This window comes from Meriones unguiculatus, chromosome 3 (genome assembly GCF_030254825.1).
Source record: "Meriones unguiculatus strain TT.TT164.6M chromosome 3, Bangor_MerUng_6.1, whole genome shotgun sequence".
Classification (NCBI taxonomy): Eukaryota; Metazoa; Chordata; class Mammalia; order Rodentia; family Muridae; genus Meriones; species Meriones unguiculatus.
In genome coordinates, this window is record NC_083351.1 from 91,772,905 (window position 1) to 91,788,179 (window position 15,275).

At 48.1% G+C, this 15,275-nt stretch overlaps 1 protein-coding gene across 2 annotated transcripts in view; it reads right to left on the minus strand.

Moving 5' to 3' along the window:
• Window positions 1-15,275, minus strand: part of Lpcat1 (lysophosphatidylcholine acyltransferase 1) — a 44,382-nt gene that overhangs the window by 11,206 nt on the left and 17,901 nt on the right. For both annotated transcript variants that reach the window (XM_060380360.1, XM_021631439.2), the window contains exons 3-8: window positions 11,801-12,015; window positions 7,188-7,300; window positions 6,003-6,063; window positions 5,161-5,219; window positions 2,630-2,664; window positions 1,400-1,454 (exon numbers count right to left, since the gene is read on the minus strand). In XM_060380360.1, the coding sequence (XP_060236343.1) occupies window positions 1,400-1,454; window positions 2,630-2,664; window positions 5,161-5,219; window positions 6,003-6,063; window positions 7,188-7,300; window positions 11,801-12,015 (538 nt within the window). The remainder of the gene's footprint in view (window positions 1-1,399; window positions 1,455-2,629; window positions 2,665-5,160; window positions 5,220-6,002; window positions 6,064-7,187; window positions 7,301-11,800; window positions 12,016-15,275) is intronic.

The following is a 15,275-nucleotide window of genomic DNA, read 5'->3' on the forward strand; positions in this document are numbered from 1 at the left end:
TCACCCGACACAAGGTGCACGTGACTCAGGTGCAGGCCCATCAGAATTTTTTTTAAAGAAAAACAACTAAGAAACAAACAAACAAACAAAAACAACACTCTTTCTACTCAGAGAAAGTTCTACAGGCCACACATACATGATGTGTTGAATTTAGCCAAGAGGGTGAGTTTGGGACTTAGGAACCTGCCAGGAGCTGAAAGCTGAGAAGGCAGGTATACTCCACAACCAGTGCTAAACAGGATGATGATAGAATGAATTTAGTTATTCAAATCTCGCTGCAATGGTATTAATAATGAAGGCATAAAGAAAATGTCTCTGTTTTGGTTTTTTAGACAGGGTTTCTCTGTGTAGCCCTGGGTGCCCTGGAACTTGCCCTTGTAGACCAGGCTGCCTAGAACCCAAAGAGCTGCCTGCCTCTTTCTCCTGACTGCTGAGATTAAAGGCATGTGCCACAACTGCCCAGCTGGCAAAGAGAAAATGTATGTGTCAATTTTATATACTCTTAGGCAATAGTCATCTAAATGGTGTTGCTTTAGTTTAGAATGATAGCTTTAGTTTCCTTGTAAGTTTTTTTTAAAAAATCCTGTCCAGGGGCTAAAGAGATGGCTCAGCAGTTGAGAGCACTTGTTGCTCTTGCAGAGGACCTGGGATTCTGTTCCCAGAATCCAAATGGCAGCTAATAACTGTAACTCCAGTTCTAGAGGATGTGACACCCTCTTCTGGCCTCTGTAGGCAATACAGTCACATGTGCACACACACACACACAGGCAAAATACCCAAACATATAAAAACGAACAAATCTTAAAACAACAACAAAACCCTATCCAAATGTATTCAAACCACACAAAGGACAGGAAGCCACTAAGGAAAAGTGACTAGAAAGTTCTTCTAGGACACAGACAAATAAGAGAGACACCCAAGGACAAATATGTAACATTATCTGTACAGATTAGATACTGTGTAACAACCTATACAGCTTTGGCTTAACAGCATTTTAATGATGTGCCAAGCCGATTCCAGTGTAACACAGCATGACACTGTGTCAACAAGAGACTCAGTGCAACATTATGTGATGGACATATCCACAAAGCTCTGGGTTAACTCTGTTGTAACACTATATCCCTGCAGACCAGTGTTACACTGTGTTTGACACTGTATTCATACAACTGGGGCTAAGTTGCAACACAGATCCCGACATAGCACACTGTATCCACACAGACCCCCATGTAACATTGTGACTGTATCCACACCATCCCCAAGTCTAATACTGTTCCAACACTGCAAAATTTCAGACCCCAATGGAACCCAGTATCCCAAAAATCACAACAGAGCTGGGCCCTGACCAGACACCACCCCTAACCCATCAGCCACCATGCTGCATAACACTATGCCCACTTACCTCAATTTCCACGTGGTTTTGAAACTGGCACAGAGTGAGCCACAGGATTTTCAACCTTAAAAACAGCATTGAATCATTTTACAACATGGTTAAAAGGTTAAGACTCCTAGTTCCTGTAGCTGCATGACTCCAAATTCTGCCTAGAACCCTTTAGGAGGTACTGCTGGGCAGTGAACCTGGGAGGAAGGGGAGCTTTCCAAAGTTGATAGTTAAAAAAAAAAATAAAAATAAAAAAATAAAAAGATTTTATTAACTAGAGATCTTCACTTTTCTGGTTAAACATTTACTTTGGTCTTTGGTTATTCCCTCCTGCCTTGTCTCCTTGTCTCCAGGATGACTAGCCACTCATCTAGGCTGGACAGACTTCCAGGCTTTAAGTCATGCCATGGCCTGCCTGTTTGCCTGACTTCCAGGGTCCTGGATCTTCGGCGTTTTTGCCACTACTCGTTTGCCTGAATGGGATTGCAGGGCTACCTGGAGCCCTATCCCTGAGGCCACATTCTCTCCTCTCTCCCACGGAGTCAGTCAATCTTTTTCTGCCCTAACATGTCAGTCTGAGCCCAGGACAAGACACTGGAACCCAGTTCCAAGTACCCTTTAAGTCCACCTTCCTGTCTCAGAGGTGGTGGTCTAACATCACTGCAGTGGCACTTCCCCAGCACTGTGCTCCAGACACCCCTGGAAGGCCTGGAGCTGTCTAGTATCTGACTCCCCTCCTCCTTAAAGCCCCTCCTCCCTGCACACAAATGGCAACTCCAGTATTATGGACACCCTTGACAGCCCAGTGCCCCAAGTATGGCTGCTGTAGTTTTGGTTTCTCTTATTGATAATCAAAGCACAACCGATTCCCAGTGTCTGTGCTGGGAGGCTAGGAACACCAACTCTAGAGGGCCTCCCTCACCTAGTATCACCTGAGTCCCACTACCTACACAAAAGCTGCCACCCCCAAACACCCGGTGCTGCCAGGTGGACAGTACCACACGTACTAGGTGGGTAAGGGAAGGGCTCAGTTACCTTCCTGTGGGTGCTGGTGTCGAGGAACTTACATCCCCAGAATCCAGGAGTGTTACATAGCCACACGGGAACACTTAGCTTTTTCACAATGGGCTGACCCTAATTGCTGTCAAGAGTAGTTTTCACATTTGCAAAAGTAACGAGGGCACAGCGAGTCACAGCACACTGTGCATCCACAGAATGAGGACAGACAGGATGACACAATGTCCAACTTACGCTCCAGGTCCTTGCCACGTCCACGTGATGGTGTCCTGGGAGTGAGAAAGCAGATGGGTCAAAAGTAGAGTCAGACACATGAAGGGCAATCTTATCCAGTCCAGAGATGCAATTATTTTCCTCTACATTAATATAGGCAGAATAGAGGAAGCTGTGCCCTGGGCTCCAGGGCTCTGAATAACCCAATGTCTCAAATGGCCATCTTTTTCACCACACCTCTGATGCTGCCAATTCTAATATTGGCCTAAGTAGGGTTGCTACCCATTACCCCTCTCTCCAACTGTGCTGTGTCTGTTATCTGCCCCCTAAAGATGCTTCCATAGGCACCTCATGCAAGGTCTGCCTAGACCTGGTCATGTGATCTCATTGCTGCCTCATTCCAAGGCTGTATCCATATCCCAAGTGTCCAGCCATGAATACCAAGGCATGCTACTCCCAGGTCAACCCTGGGCTTTAAAGGGGAGCCCTGCCACTTCAGGAACCTGGCTGCCTCACCCTATGTGTGTCAAGAAAGATTTCAGAAACTACCCTTAGCAGCTGTACCAAACATTTCCACAGGAGCTGGGCAACAGCTACCGCCCACCTCACATGGCTCCTTCCTTTCCTTCGCCATCCTCGATCTATTCTTCCTGCCCTGGTTCGGCTCCCCAGGCAGGGTCTGTGCGCAGAGCTCTGGCAGTGGGGGCACATCCTGTAGCTATATGGCTGAAGAAGGTCACACAAACCTTAGAAACAGAAGCATAGGCCAACTTCCTGCTTCCCTGATAACCAAGCTACCAAAGTTCTAAGGGACCAGTGAGGAATAGGGCCCTTACCAAGCTAAAGAATCAACTCAGAATGGAAACCTCACTCCAACACACAGGCTGGCAGGCTGCTCTATTCCTGGGTGTTCTGACTCTCAGCAGAGGGCAGGGCCTTCCTCAGGAAACTGACAGGAAACAGACTCTTCTGTGGTTCAGCAATACCCACTGGAGTCATCCAGTCTGTTAGTTCTACAAACTGATGGTACAAATGGCCTCCATTGCTTATCCATTTGCCTCAGGTGACTTCACGCCTAGGCACGCAGGCCTGGCTCCACACAGGCAGACTGGACCCTGTGTGTGTGAGCTGCCTACATTTTTTTTCCTGCCACTGCAGACTGTGAGCTGAGGCTACCTTCTGTAGTGCCCTCTGCTGTTATGGTGTCTGACTGCTGCAGGCAGGGAGAAGTCACCGTGGTAACCACCTCCACTTTATTATTTCCACCAGAAATGCTACACATGCCCAGCACCAACTCAGGGCCCTGGGGCTCATATTCATAGACTGGCCACTTTCATAAGCCATCAAGGCCTGAGAAAACCTGCTCCAAGAGTCACATCAGAAGGGAATCTGCAGTTGGCATCTATGCAAAGGGCTGGCCCTTTGAGAGAAAGGCCCGGCAGTAAAACCCAGCAGAACTTGCTCTGAGGTCTCTGTTGGTATAATCTTCTTTTGGAATGTATATACCTTACCCTTGTTCATTCAAATGCTGATTTCTCTCCCCCACTCTCTGGTTTCAATGTGGACATTGCATTGTGATACTTATTCTAAGCATCACCTGTCTCAACTGTGTGTAAACATGCCAAAATAAAACAACCAGCCACAATGTCGAGCAATGGAGAGGAAGGAGTAGGAGGGAGAGGGGAGGAGCCAGAGGACAGGAGGAGTGGGAGAAGAGAGCAGAGACTGGGAGAGCAGAGGCTCGAGGAGAGATCTTGGAACGCCATGGACAAATGAACCGGACCTAAGATATCACTAAAAGCAAGTATAATGGGTGAATCTGAATGTTAGAAACTATGAGGGCTTGGAGGTTTTGGATGGAGTATCTATTGCCCAGCATTGTGTTCTAGGTTAACTAAATAAATCACAGTCTTTGTGTGGTGATTTGGTTATACAGCTGTTTTGGATTAACAGCAGCATTACTAAAATATATATCAATAGTAAATAATAAACATAAAATACAACAAGCCTCCCTCACAAAAAATCCTCCCTCCTCTGAGCCAGGGTCCTTCCAGGTCATCCAGGAGTTCTGGGCCTAATTGCTCTGTCTTACTTTAAAACAGTTGGTGACACTTCCAGTTGGGGCAGAGGAAGCAAAACAAAGGCACACTGACCTCTACAGCCACCAGATTTCTTACCTACTGCTCGGTCTTCTAGAATGTGAGCAGCCCTGGATTTTAAAATTGCCAGAGGGTGAGCCAGGCTTTGGGAGCTTCTGAGGACTGCTGAGATGAGTCAGGACAGAGGCCTATGAAAGGTGGAACTCTGTGTGCCAAGGCTGAGGCTGTTCTAGAACCGTCATAAACATACTACGGAACTAGCTTACACTTGGGGCTCCACCTGTGGAGCCTGTCCTTCCCCTCTGCACTGAGGCTATGTGATGGTACCAACTGCTCTCTCAACTACTGTACATGAACAAAGGACCCAGGGACATGGCAATCCAGGCACAGCCAAAACATCTCCCCAGTTCATTCCTGAACCCACCTCATCACCTGTCACAGAAGAACACTTACCAATTTGTTCGGGTAGCGTAGCACCACGGGTTGGACAGGAACTCCAGGAATGAATGCACCTGCCAAGAAAAGCGTGGGGTCTCATTGCTGGCAACAAAAAGCATGGGGAAGTGGGACCTCAGCAGACTGGGCTTTTCTGTGCCAGTTTTCCTGGTCAATTGAGGACAGTCTTTGGATTCCTGGACTGTCTCTTCTACTTCTGCACTGCCCATGAAGAGAGGAGTTGCTGGCATCTCAGCACCAACATGGACACAGATGCAGAAAGGAAGTGAGGGTCTCCAGTATGTCCATACCTCACGACCTCAGAACTACCAGGACCTCTCTCCATAGGTCTGCTCCGTAGACCTTGGTTCGTCCTACTCACTGTCCATGACCTGGATTTGGAGTAGATCACCATGGAGGATGAGGTACACCCAGTCTTGCCTTGGGTAGGGCAGTCTAGCCTAGTCCCTTCCCCATGTGTGACCAGGAGAGCAAGCTACAGGCTGGAAGACCTCTGCAGTCAGTGGGAGCTGCCAGGCCCCGGGCCCCTTGTAGCCCCGAGGGCAAGAAGATCTCAGCATATCGGGACCTCACTGATCAGGACCTCAGAGCTCAGGCACACATCACCACCCCATGATACCCACTGCCTTCATAATCTCTCATCCTCCTGCAAACAGTCTAGAGTCCTTGGCTCAAATGCTAATATTTTCCTGGGACTCATAGAAATGCTTCTCAGAAATTGTCATACAAGACAGCAACAGAGATTTCCATTATCAGCAGATGACATTTCTTTAAAAGTCACGATTGGTTTCCTCTTTTTGAGGATGATAAAAAAACAAAACAAACAAAAAACTACATACCAGGTTTGAAGGTAATGAGGCAGGTCCTATTTGTACATGTTCCTTCTGGAAAAATCATTATCTTCAAATAGGAAAAAGAGAGCATTAAACCATTGTAGTTAAATCAGAGTCTATAAGCGCCCACCTACCAATGTGTGTTTTCAATTACTGACAAACTTTTAGACTATGGCTCTTGAAAAGGGGAGGATCTTTGTGAAGCCCCCCTCAGGGTTGGGGACGAGGGGAGTGAAATGAGGTGCACTATTAACACAGAGTAAGCAGCTGTGAAGGACACCATACTTCTCAGTCACACAGAATTCACAGGAAAGAATGACAGCAAGAGTGGAGGCACTGCTGAGGTGCCACACCGTGAGGAACAGGGAGCAAGAAGGGAACTGTAACACTGGACAACTACAGAGTGAAAAAACTCCTGTCCCCATAGACATGTCAGTGGCTGACTCACTGGCCAAGGCAGCCAGCACGGAACAAACTAAAACTCCCCATGGTGGGAAGCACAGCTCATACAGCTTTCAATTCTGAGCCCTGAAGGGAGGGGGATCCACTGAGGAGGCTGGGCGGGCTCCGTGGGCATGCTGGGAGAGCACAGGTGAGGTCCTTCGAGAAGCAGTGGTGTGGGAGGAATGAGGGGCACACACACGTGCCCACATATGCATCTGTCGCACCTTAGAAGCCAGAGGCCTGCAGAGGCTGCCCGTGGACACCAGAGCTTTTGAACAACTACAGACAGGGCACCTTCAAACCCTCCAGCCTCTACTATTAGCTCAAGGGCAAAGGAAGAAACAGAACATACGTGACACCAAGGCAGCTCAGGCTTACATGGGCCATGGGCAAAGGCAGGCCTTATGGATGCAGCTACAGGAGCCAGCCAACAGGACACGAGGCTCACTCCAGGAACTCACAGTTGAAATCCTCAGACTCACAGTTAACTTGAAAAGCAGACCATACCCAGGGCAATCAGCAGGGTGCCACTCCATACAAAGAATGTTTTCATTTTAAGTCCAGACACTAAAACCCAAAGTGTCCAACACCAAGCCAACTCTTGGACACACACATTGCTCAGAGACAAACGAACAACGTGAACTTCAGCACCAGAGCCGGACAGGAGCTTTGTGGTTTCCTCTTTCTCCCATCCTTAAACTGCACATCTTTCAGATCATCCCATCAAAGCAAGTAGGATGGTTCTACCTGAGGCCACTTTCCATTCGACTGTGCCCGTCGCTTGATCTCCTCCACTGTCTTCCTTCGAGAGTCCTGGTCAGACCGGGACACGAACACCGGCCGGATGTACCTTATGAGAGCTGTGGGAGTCAAGACAGGATATCAGCATCTATAGCTTCCAACGGCAGGCTTGAAGCAGAAACCTCTCAGAGGCCATACCTCAAACACCTACCTCCCTGGGCCATGCTGATGCCTGGAGGGTAAGGGACCTTCCAGTGAACCCCCACAACCTGTGTGCCCTGGAGGAGCAATGGGTCCATAGGACCATCAGTGAGGACACATAACACACGGTGGGAACCTAAGACCACTGAAACCTGGACAATCTGCTGCCACTCCATTAGCAGAACAAGGAGATTCAATACTCCTGGACCCCACTGTGGGCTGAACTTGCATCCTTGAAAGTCAGGGATAAAGCCCTAACTCCTAGTACCTGGGAATGTGACTGTAACTGAAGATATATGCAGATAAAGTTCTGATGGTATTCTAATTAGGGTGGTCCTAATCAATGTCTGATGTCCTTGTAAGAGAACAGAGGCAGGGGTCTTGAGAGTAGGCTACATGATGAGGAAGGATGTGCTGTGCTGTCAAGTCAGAGTGCTAAGGACTGCCAGCTGCCATCATGTGTATGGCTTCCTCTTGGACTTTTGGCTTCCAGGGTGGTGAGAACAAACTCTTGTTGCTTCTTTAATGCAAGAACACCAGGGATCACACACAGCTCTGGAGTAAGAGATACCCATGGTATCTCTACATTTGATTAGGTTTGAGGCACTTATTCTGCTGTGAGCTCACAGGGCTCAACTGACCAAAATGTTGGGGACCACCAAAGCAAGAACATAGTGCTTGAAAGGATAGTGCTCAATAAACCCTGAAGAGATTTTTTAATAAGTCCAAGATCTGAGACAAAGGAGTAGGGCCCACGGCTGCTTGAAGCCCCCGGCCTACTGTGTCTGTAGCTGATCCCAGGACCATTTTAGCTGTAGGTTCTTTTTGTAAGTCACTTTGAGACTTGAGAAGAATACTTTGTGATTTTTTTCCAAAAAGCACAGAAATAAATAAAATAAAATAAAACAAAATAGGAAAAGATAAAGAGGAAAAAGAAGAAAGGGAAGAAGGAAAGGGAAGGAGCGGGGAGGGAGGGAGAAAAACCCTTTGATCTTGCAATAGCCCACTGGGTCTTTATAACTCTTCTAAAGAGCCAAAAATACATAGGGGATAGTGACCGTATTTTTCCAGTTCTTAAATCATTTTATTGTTTCGTCATTTTAGCAATTGTTGCATCCTTTTCTGTCAACTTCCTGATGCTGCTAAAATTGACTAGAGTATGAAGGGAAGAGAAATGACAGGATGCTGAGAGGTTACATCACAATCTTGACCTTGTCTGTTTTGCCTTGTGACACCATCATCTTCCCAGAGGCACTGGGGCTTCCCCTGGTTCTCTGTCTAGTGTGTTTTGTGGGGCTGAGAACAGAGGCTTTCTGTGTCCGTGATGGCAAAGATAAGAGAACTGACTCAGTGGGAGATCCTATCGGTCCTTTGGTGAACCCGAGGATGGACACATGGATGTGAGAAGGGCTCCAAGGAAGGAACAAGGCAACAGCAATCATTTAGGCACCCAGGATGGTGTCTCTGAGGGTTCCTGGGAAAATCACCTTCCACCAGAAAAATGACTATAGACCTTGATGGGCAAGTTGCCACGAAAGACGAGACCACAGCTCCCTGCCAGCAGGCCACGCCATGTGAATGGTCACCAGAATCCTGCCTGAAGTTCCAACAGGCCTGGGATGACACTTAGCATTTTACCTCCAAACATCGTGTGACCAGGTCATTGAATGAATGGGTCCTGGGCTGGTAGTTTTTGTCAGTTTGACACAAACTTAGATATATCTGGGAAGAAGGAATCTTAACAGAATATGATTTCCTGTGGCTTTCCTGTGGCAAAGTCTGTGGGGGCATTTTCTTGATTGAGTGATGTGAGAGAGCACACTGTCAAATAACGCTGGGTTGTATAGTAAAGCAAACATGATCTCTACAGCCTGTGCTTTCTACCTGAGAGGCTGAGCAAACCATGGGGAGCGAGCTAGTAAGCAGCAGTCCTCCACAGCTCCTGCTTCAGTTTCTGCCTCCAGATTCCTGCCCTGACTTCTCTGTGTGACCTGGGGTGCAAGCTGAAATAGAGCCTTTCCACCTCAAGCTGCTAAGTTCATGGAGTTTTATTACAGCAAGAAAAAAACCTGCAACAGACACATAATAAAAGCTGAGCCACAGAAGACTGACAATGGAGAGGCAGAAGAAGGTATAAGGTCGGTTACACTCCTGGTACTGACAGACCTAAAGACGAAAACACTTTAAGTAATTTCGACATTCATCTCAACAGTTAGGAGCCGTCAGTCACAGGATCCAAAAGACGGGCGGGAAGTTGGGACAAGGCATTTCCTATGTGAGCCTACTCTGAGACAGGAACCAGAATACATCCTGGGAGGGGTGAAGAGGACCCTTAGCTGCGTGCCCAGGACAGCACCTCATCTGGCACATTGCCTTCAAAGGTAGCTGGGTAAGGAACCAACTGGGATGAGTTCCTTTTGGAATCTAATCACTATTCCCCTCCCTCTGGAGACAAGGTCTTGATGCCTGAGTGAGGGATCCAGTGACCCTCCTGCCTGGGACTATAGGCACATACCATTGTCTCTGGACAATGAACATTTCTGATAGCCACCACCCTTCACTCTCAGGTCACTGGACTATCTATAAATGTCCAGGAAACACACAGACTCCAGGAAGAACCTCTGTGCACAGTGATAACATCTCTGTAAAAACCAGCAGGCCCTGGTGTCTTGCCAGGGGCCACATGTGGTGACGTTTAAAATTTGTGACATCTTTCGGGGTTATCAAGGTGGACTGCACATCTACCAATTACAACCCCTCCTTGCTTCTGGGAAAAAACAAAACAAAACAAACAAACAAACAAAAAAAAAAAAACCAAACCTCTTGGAATTCAACCCAACTTCCCAGTCATGTGGAGTATCTTCCTTTATTTGACTGATAAATACACAGCCTATGACCCAGACAGCTCAAGGAGCCAAGGAGCCTCGCCAAGGCTAGACACCCCGCTTGCTCAGTTGCTTCATAGCTGATGTCTTTGCACAGGACAGCTCATTTCTGCCCACAGGCTCTGTTGCACTAATCACGAGCGCGAATGCTACACGCAGCTCCGCTTTCTGCCTTCTTGCTGCCTCTCTGCAAGGGACTGGCTAGATCAGGGGACTGAAACAAACGGTTGACAGAGATGAGCCACAATCCTCTAGTGCTCTGTACACACAGCTAGTCAAGCCCAAATCTAGTTTCTTCACCTCTACATGAGCCAATGCTGTACTAGCACCCTATGGATGGATGGAATTCACCCAGGGTCCATGAGCCTTAGAGCACTTTGCTCAGGCTACTGACCACAGTGTTACCTGAATCCATGGTGAAGACTCACATGCAGGTGAGTCTTGGGCAGGTGGTTCTTGGGTATATAAAAAAGCCTGAGCAAGGCATGAAAATCTAGCCTTAGCAGCATTCCTGCATGGTCTCTGCTTCAGTTCTCTGCCTTGCTGGAGTTCCTGCCCTGACTCCCTTCTGTGTGATGTAAGCTGAGATACTGTTCTCCCCATTTCTCAACCCTAGAACCTGTGAACAAAGAGTCTATGCAGATTAAATTGTGGATCTTAAATCTTGGATTATCCACTGACATAATTCTTAGCTAAGACACACACACGGAAGAGGGACAGAGGAAAGCTGGCCATGTGACTAGACAGGCAGGACGATCTCCTGTGGAGCCTATGGAGGGCTCCCCTTACACTCGCTATAACCCTGGACTCCTAGAATGTGACAGAAAGACCTTGTGCCCCATCAAGGGACTCAGGTTTTGTGATCTGATCATCAGCCCCAAGACACTGCTGTTTCTGGTCTGTGGGAGTCACTGGAGCTCAAGAGCAGGCTGCCCAGATGCTCAAGAGACCTGAACTCCTCTCTGATACAGGAAAATGCATCCTTGCAAGACAGACCTCAGACATGCATCTCTGCAGGTGGCAGTACCAGAGGACATGTAGGTGCTGATAAATAAAAGAGCTCATGCTACAGGGGAACCACAATAACGAAACAGAGCATAGCCAGCCTGTTGTGTGATGGCCTACTGCTGTGGGTGTTTTGGTTTATGATGGGTGAACATGTTTTTGTTAAAATTCCAAGTTGGGGATTTTAGTTTGTCCACACCTGTTAAGTGTCCTTTGTGGGGCGTGGTCTTTGCCAGATGGAATTAGTTGAATTCTGAGGACTTTACGGGGTATAAATATGACAGCCCAGAGGAAGAAGGCGTGGCTGCCTGGAGGAGGACTGCTTGCTGCAGGACTTCATCCTGCTGCAGCATCTGCTGCTTGCTGATTTGCCTGGGCTTCTGGATGACTGATACTGGTATTGCCCCCAACTGAATCCTGCAACTGTTTCCAGGGGGTCCACCCACTCGTGCAGCCTCACCCGCTCCCGGGGGCCACCCACTCCCTGCCTCACCCGCTCCCGGGGGCTCATCCCAGGTGTTCACTCACTTCCCCAGATTGGGATGTCTCTGCTCTCCGCCTTCATCACAATGGAGGACATGGTCATGGTGACAGGGATGGCATCAAAGTAGGAGGAGTGTGGCGCCAGCGTGAGGATAGCGGCCTCAGTAGGCAGGGCCTGCCGCCCCTTCACAGCCACACGGTGGAAGCCACCAGCAAACCACATGGTGCGCATGATGGCCTTGAGCAGGAAGTCCACGACCCTGTAAGAAATATGCAACACTGAGTTCCTGCCACTACACAGGCATGAAGAAGGGATGGGGAAACGATGCTGGGGCCTTGGCAGTTTTACAAGGAGTTGAAGGCTACTCAGCAGCTACCCTGAGAGGAAAACTGGTGTGCCGGATTCCGGGGCACCCACAGCCAATGTCTCCCACCTCATCTGACAGACAGCTGAAAGGCTTTGTCCACCATGCAGCAGCCTGCAGGGGAGCACAGGTACTTGGCATTGATAGCTATCTGCTCATGTCAGCACTCAGCCATGCATGAGTAGACAAGCCTTCAAAGCATGTAGAACACCCACTGGAAGCCACATGCCAATCAGCTGAGAGCAAAGGGCAGTGCCCTGGTGGGCCAGTCTAGACCTACATCCCATGGGTCTCTCTGCCTTGGAGGCTGACCACACGAATCAACACATCCAGCTTTTGGAAGGGCCTAGAAGGACATGACTGTAGAAGAGAAAAACCTGGCCTAGACCATCCATGGTAGTTCCCTGTGACGTCCTTTCTAAATACACAGGAACTTGGACACTCAATCCACTAGCCCAACCTGGGTCACCACTCATCCCTCTTAGGAGAGCCCTACAGTGACAGGCGCTATGAGCAGATCTGAGTGAAGCTTGGTCCCAGAGGAGGCTTGCTGCAGAATGAGCCAGGTCTCACCAGCTGTGGGCTAACCAGGCCACCAAAACAACACAGGGAAGAAAAAAGAAAAACAAACTCAAAGCCCTGTTCCTTGACTTTTCCCAATGTGCTAACTCCCTTGGAGGTTCTGTGAGAGGAGCGCCAACAGATCTAAGCAGAGGCCAATCGCTGTTGGGTACAGAGCCCCTCGAGGAGTCACCTTGGAAAGACCTTTGCTTACTCGGAGGATAAGCAGCTGCCATAGTTACAATGAGACACTGGGGAGCAGATTCAAGGTTCTATTTCTAGAGATGGTGTGACACATGGATATGGCACCTCTCAATGTCAGCTGGACACTTGTAGAAATGTATAGAAATAAAATGTGCAGCTGCTGGTCAGGAAGAGGCTGCAGATGCTGGGGAAGCAAGGCTCAGGGAAGGCTACACGGGAACAGGCACCAGTCCTGGGAGAGCAAGAGGAAGAGGGGAGCTGCGGAGCAGGCACCATCAACCCCCAGTCTTGAAGACCTGCGTCCTACTGGTACTTTCACGGGGCAGGGAGGACAGTGAGCTCTGGGTACTTTCAGAGGTCAAGTCTATAGAAAGACCAGAGAAGAAAGTTCCAGGAGCAAAAGGAGAAAGGTGTGGGTGGGGGCAGAACACGAGCCAAACAGCTGCTCAGTGCTGAAGATGACCTGGAGCTTTGGCCACCAGATGAAGAGATTCTGAAGAGAAGCAGCTGTTCCCCCACAACATGGGTGCGTGAGTTCCAAGACAACAGCCTGCAGCCTTCAGGTGAAGGACATGCCTGCTGCACTTTGGCCAACCAGAATGACAGGCAGAGGGGAAAGCAAGCTGGTTGTCAGTGGTTAATCAAGTAGTTGTCAGGGGCTGTACTCTCTTGTAAATCCTCTTTCTGGGAAGAGAACCCAACACTCCAGAAAGACTTCAACAAGGGGGAGAAAGATCAGGCCTCAGAGACAGAGCCACCTGAGAGATGCAACAGACATTTCAGACACTGGTAGGTCTGGATGCTCCAGGAAGCAAGCACTATTCCACAGTGAGGCCTGATCATGGGGCCTGGAGAACTGAGGCTAAATTGGGAATTTTGATATTCTCTCTGCCACAAGCAAGAAAAAGGAGATACAGAGAGAGAGAGAGAGAGAGAGAGAGAGAGAGAGAGAGAGAGAGAGAGAGAGACCCAAAGGCTACAGTCCTTTGGGCAAAAGGAAGAATGTGCAGTTTAAGACTTTAAATCACAGGGTGTGGCCATGTTGCTGCAGACAGAGGAATCCCCCTGGATGCGAGGGCTCCTCTGTGAAGATAGGATACTCAGTCCTTCAGTCTCGCGGCTGGGGGATGCAGCACCCTATAAACCCAGGAACCGAGTCCTGAGGAGCCCTTAGGAACAAGCCCTTCTCAAGCTGTCCATCAGCCAAGGACCAGCACCTGGAGGACTTGACTGCTGCCTGCCTGATCCACCCAGGATGTGCTCCCATGGGCAGAGGAGCCAGTCTAGGGGTCAGTACTACCAAAAGGCAGCAGTATGATTTGTATGTCACTGTAACTTGAAAGAAACTTAAAATAAGCATCTTTTAAAAAACTGTGTCATTCACTGAAAGCCCAAGATTTTCAGGAATGCCTGAAATGTTGCTACCAACTTCATTCATAAAAAAATCTTCACATCAATCTGTTCACGGCAGCTTTGCTGTGCGGTCGTAACGTGAGGCTGAATGAATCCGCTGTTGTAACTTTGACTACTCTGCAGTTATTAAACCCTGCTTTTTCCTAATTCTGTTCCACTCTAACCAAGGCTCCTTATGGTTCCTTTCAGGAGTCAAAAGCACCCGTGAGAGCCCGGGGCCACAAATCCACTGAGGTCGCACAGACTCTGAATGAAGGTGTCTGGGGCTTCATGTGGCACAGCACTGAACATGGAGGTGCAGTACACATCTGTGCACTGTACATAGGACACTCAACATACGTCCACATAATCATCTACATATACTCCAACCTATATATACACAATCATCTGGGTACACATGCACCAACAGCACATGTATGCACTCTACACATATGTACATTTTAACATACACACCTGCATACTCCTTTCCACACACGTATAGTACATAGGCACATTCATACATGTTCACAGTCCAACACAATTAACTATATATATATATATATATATATATATACATACATACATACGTGAACACCTACATACAGTTTCATCTTCATACACACGTGCACTCCAACGGGTGCACATTCATACATACTTTCACCTGTGTACACTCAGACATGTACATACACCAACATATACACAATAAACACAAATTTCAACACTTACACAAAAAAACATTCTCATCTAAACGAACACTCCAACAGGCACACACATGCATACTCTCATGTGTGCACATTCATATACGTAAATGTTCCTATACACACACTCACCTAAATACACGCACATGCATCCTTATCCACATATATACCCAGGCATAGACACATTCTCTCTCATACAGAATGACATATACCCTGAGCAGACAAGAACATACAATACAAAGATCAAGGGAAACTGTGGCCATAAAAAATCTCAGCCTTTCACAGCACGTGAAACAGTGC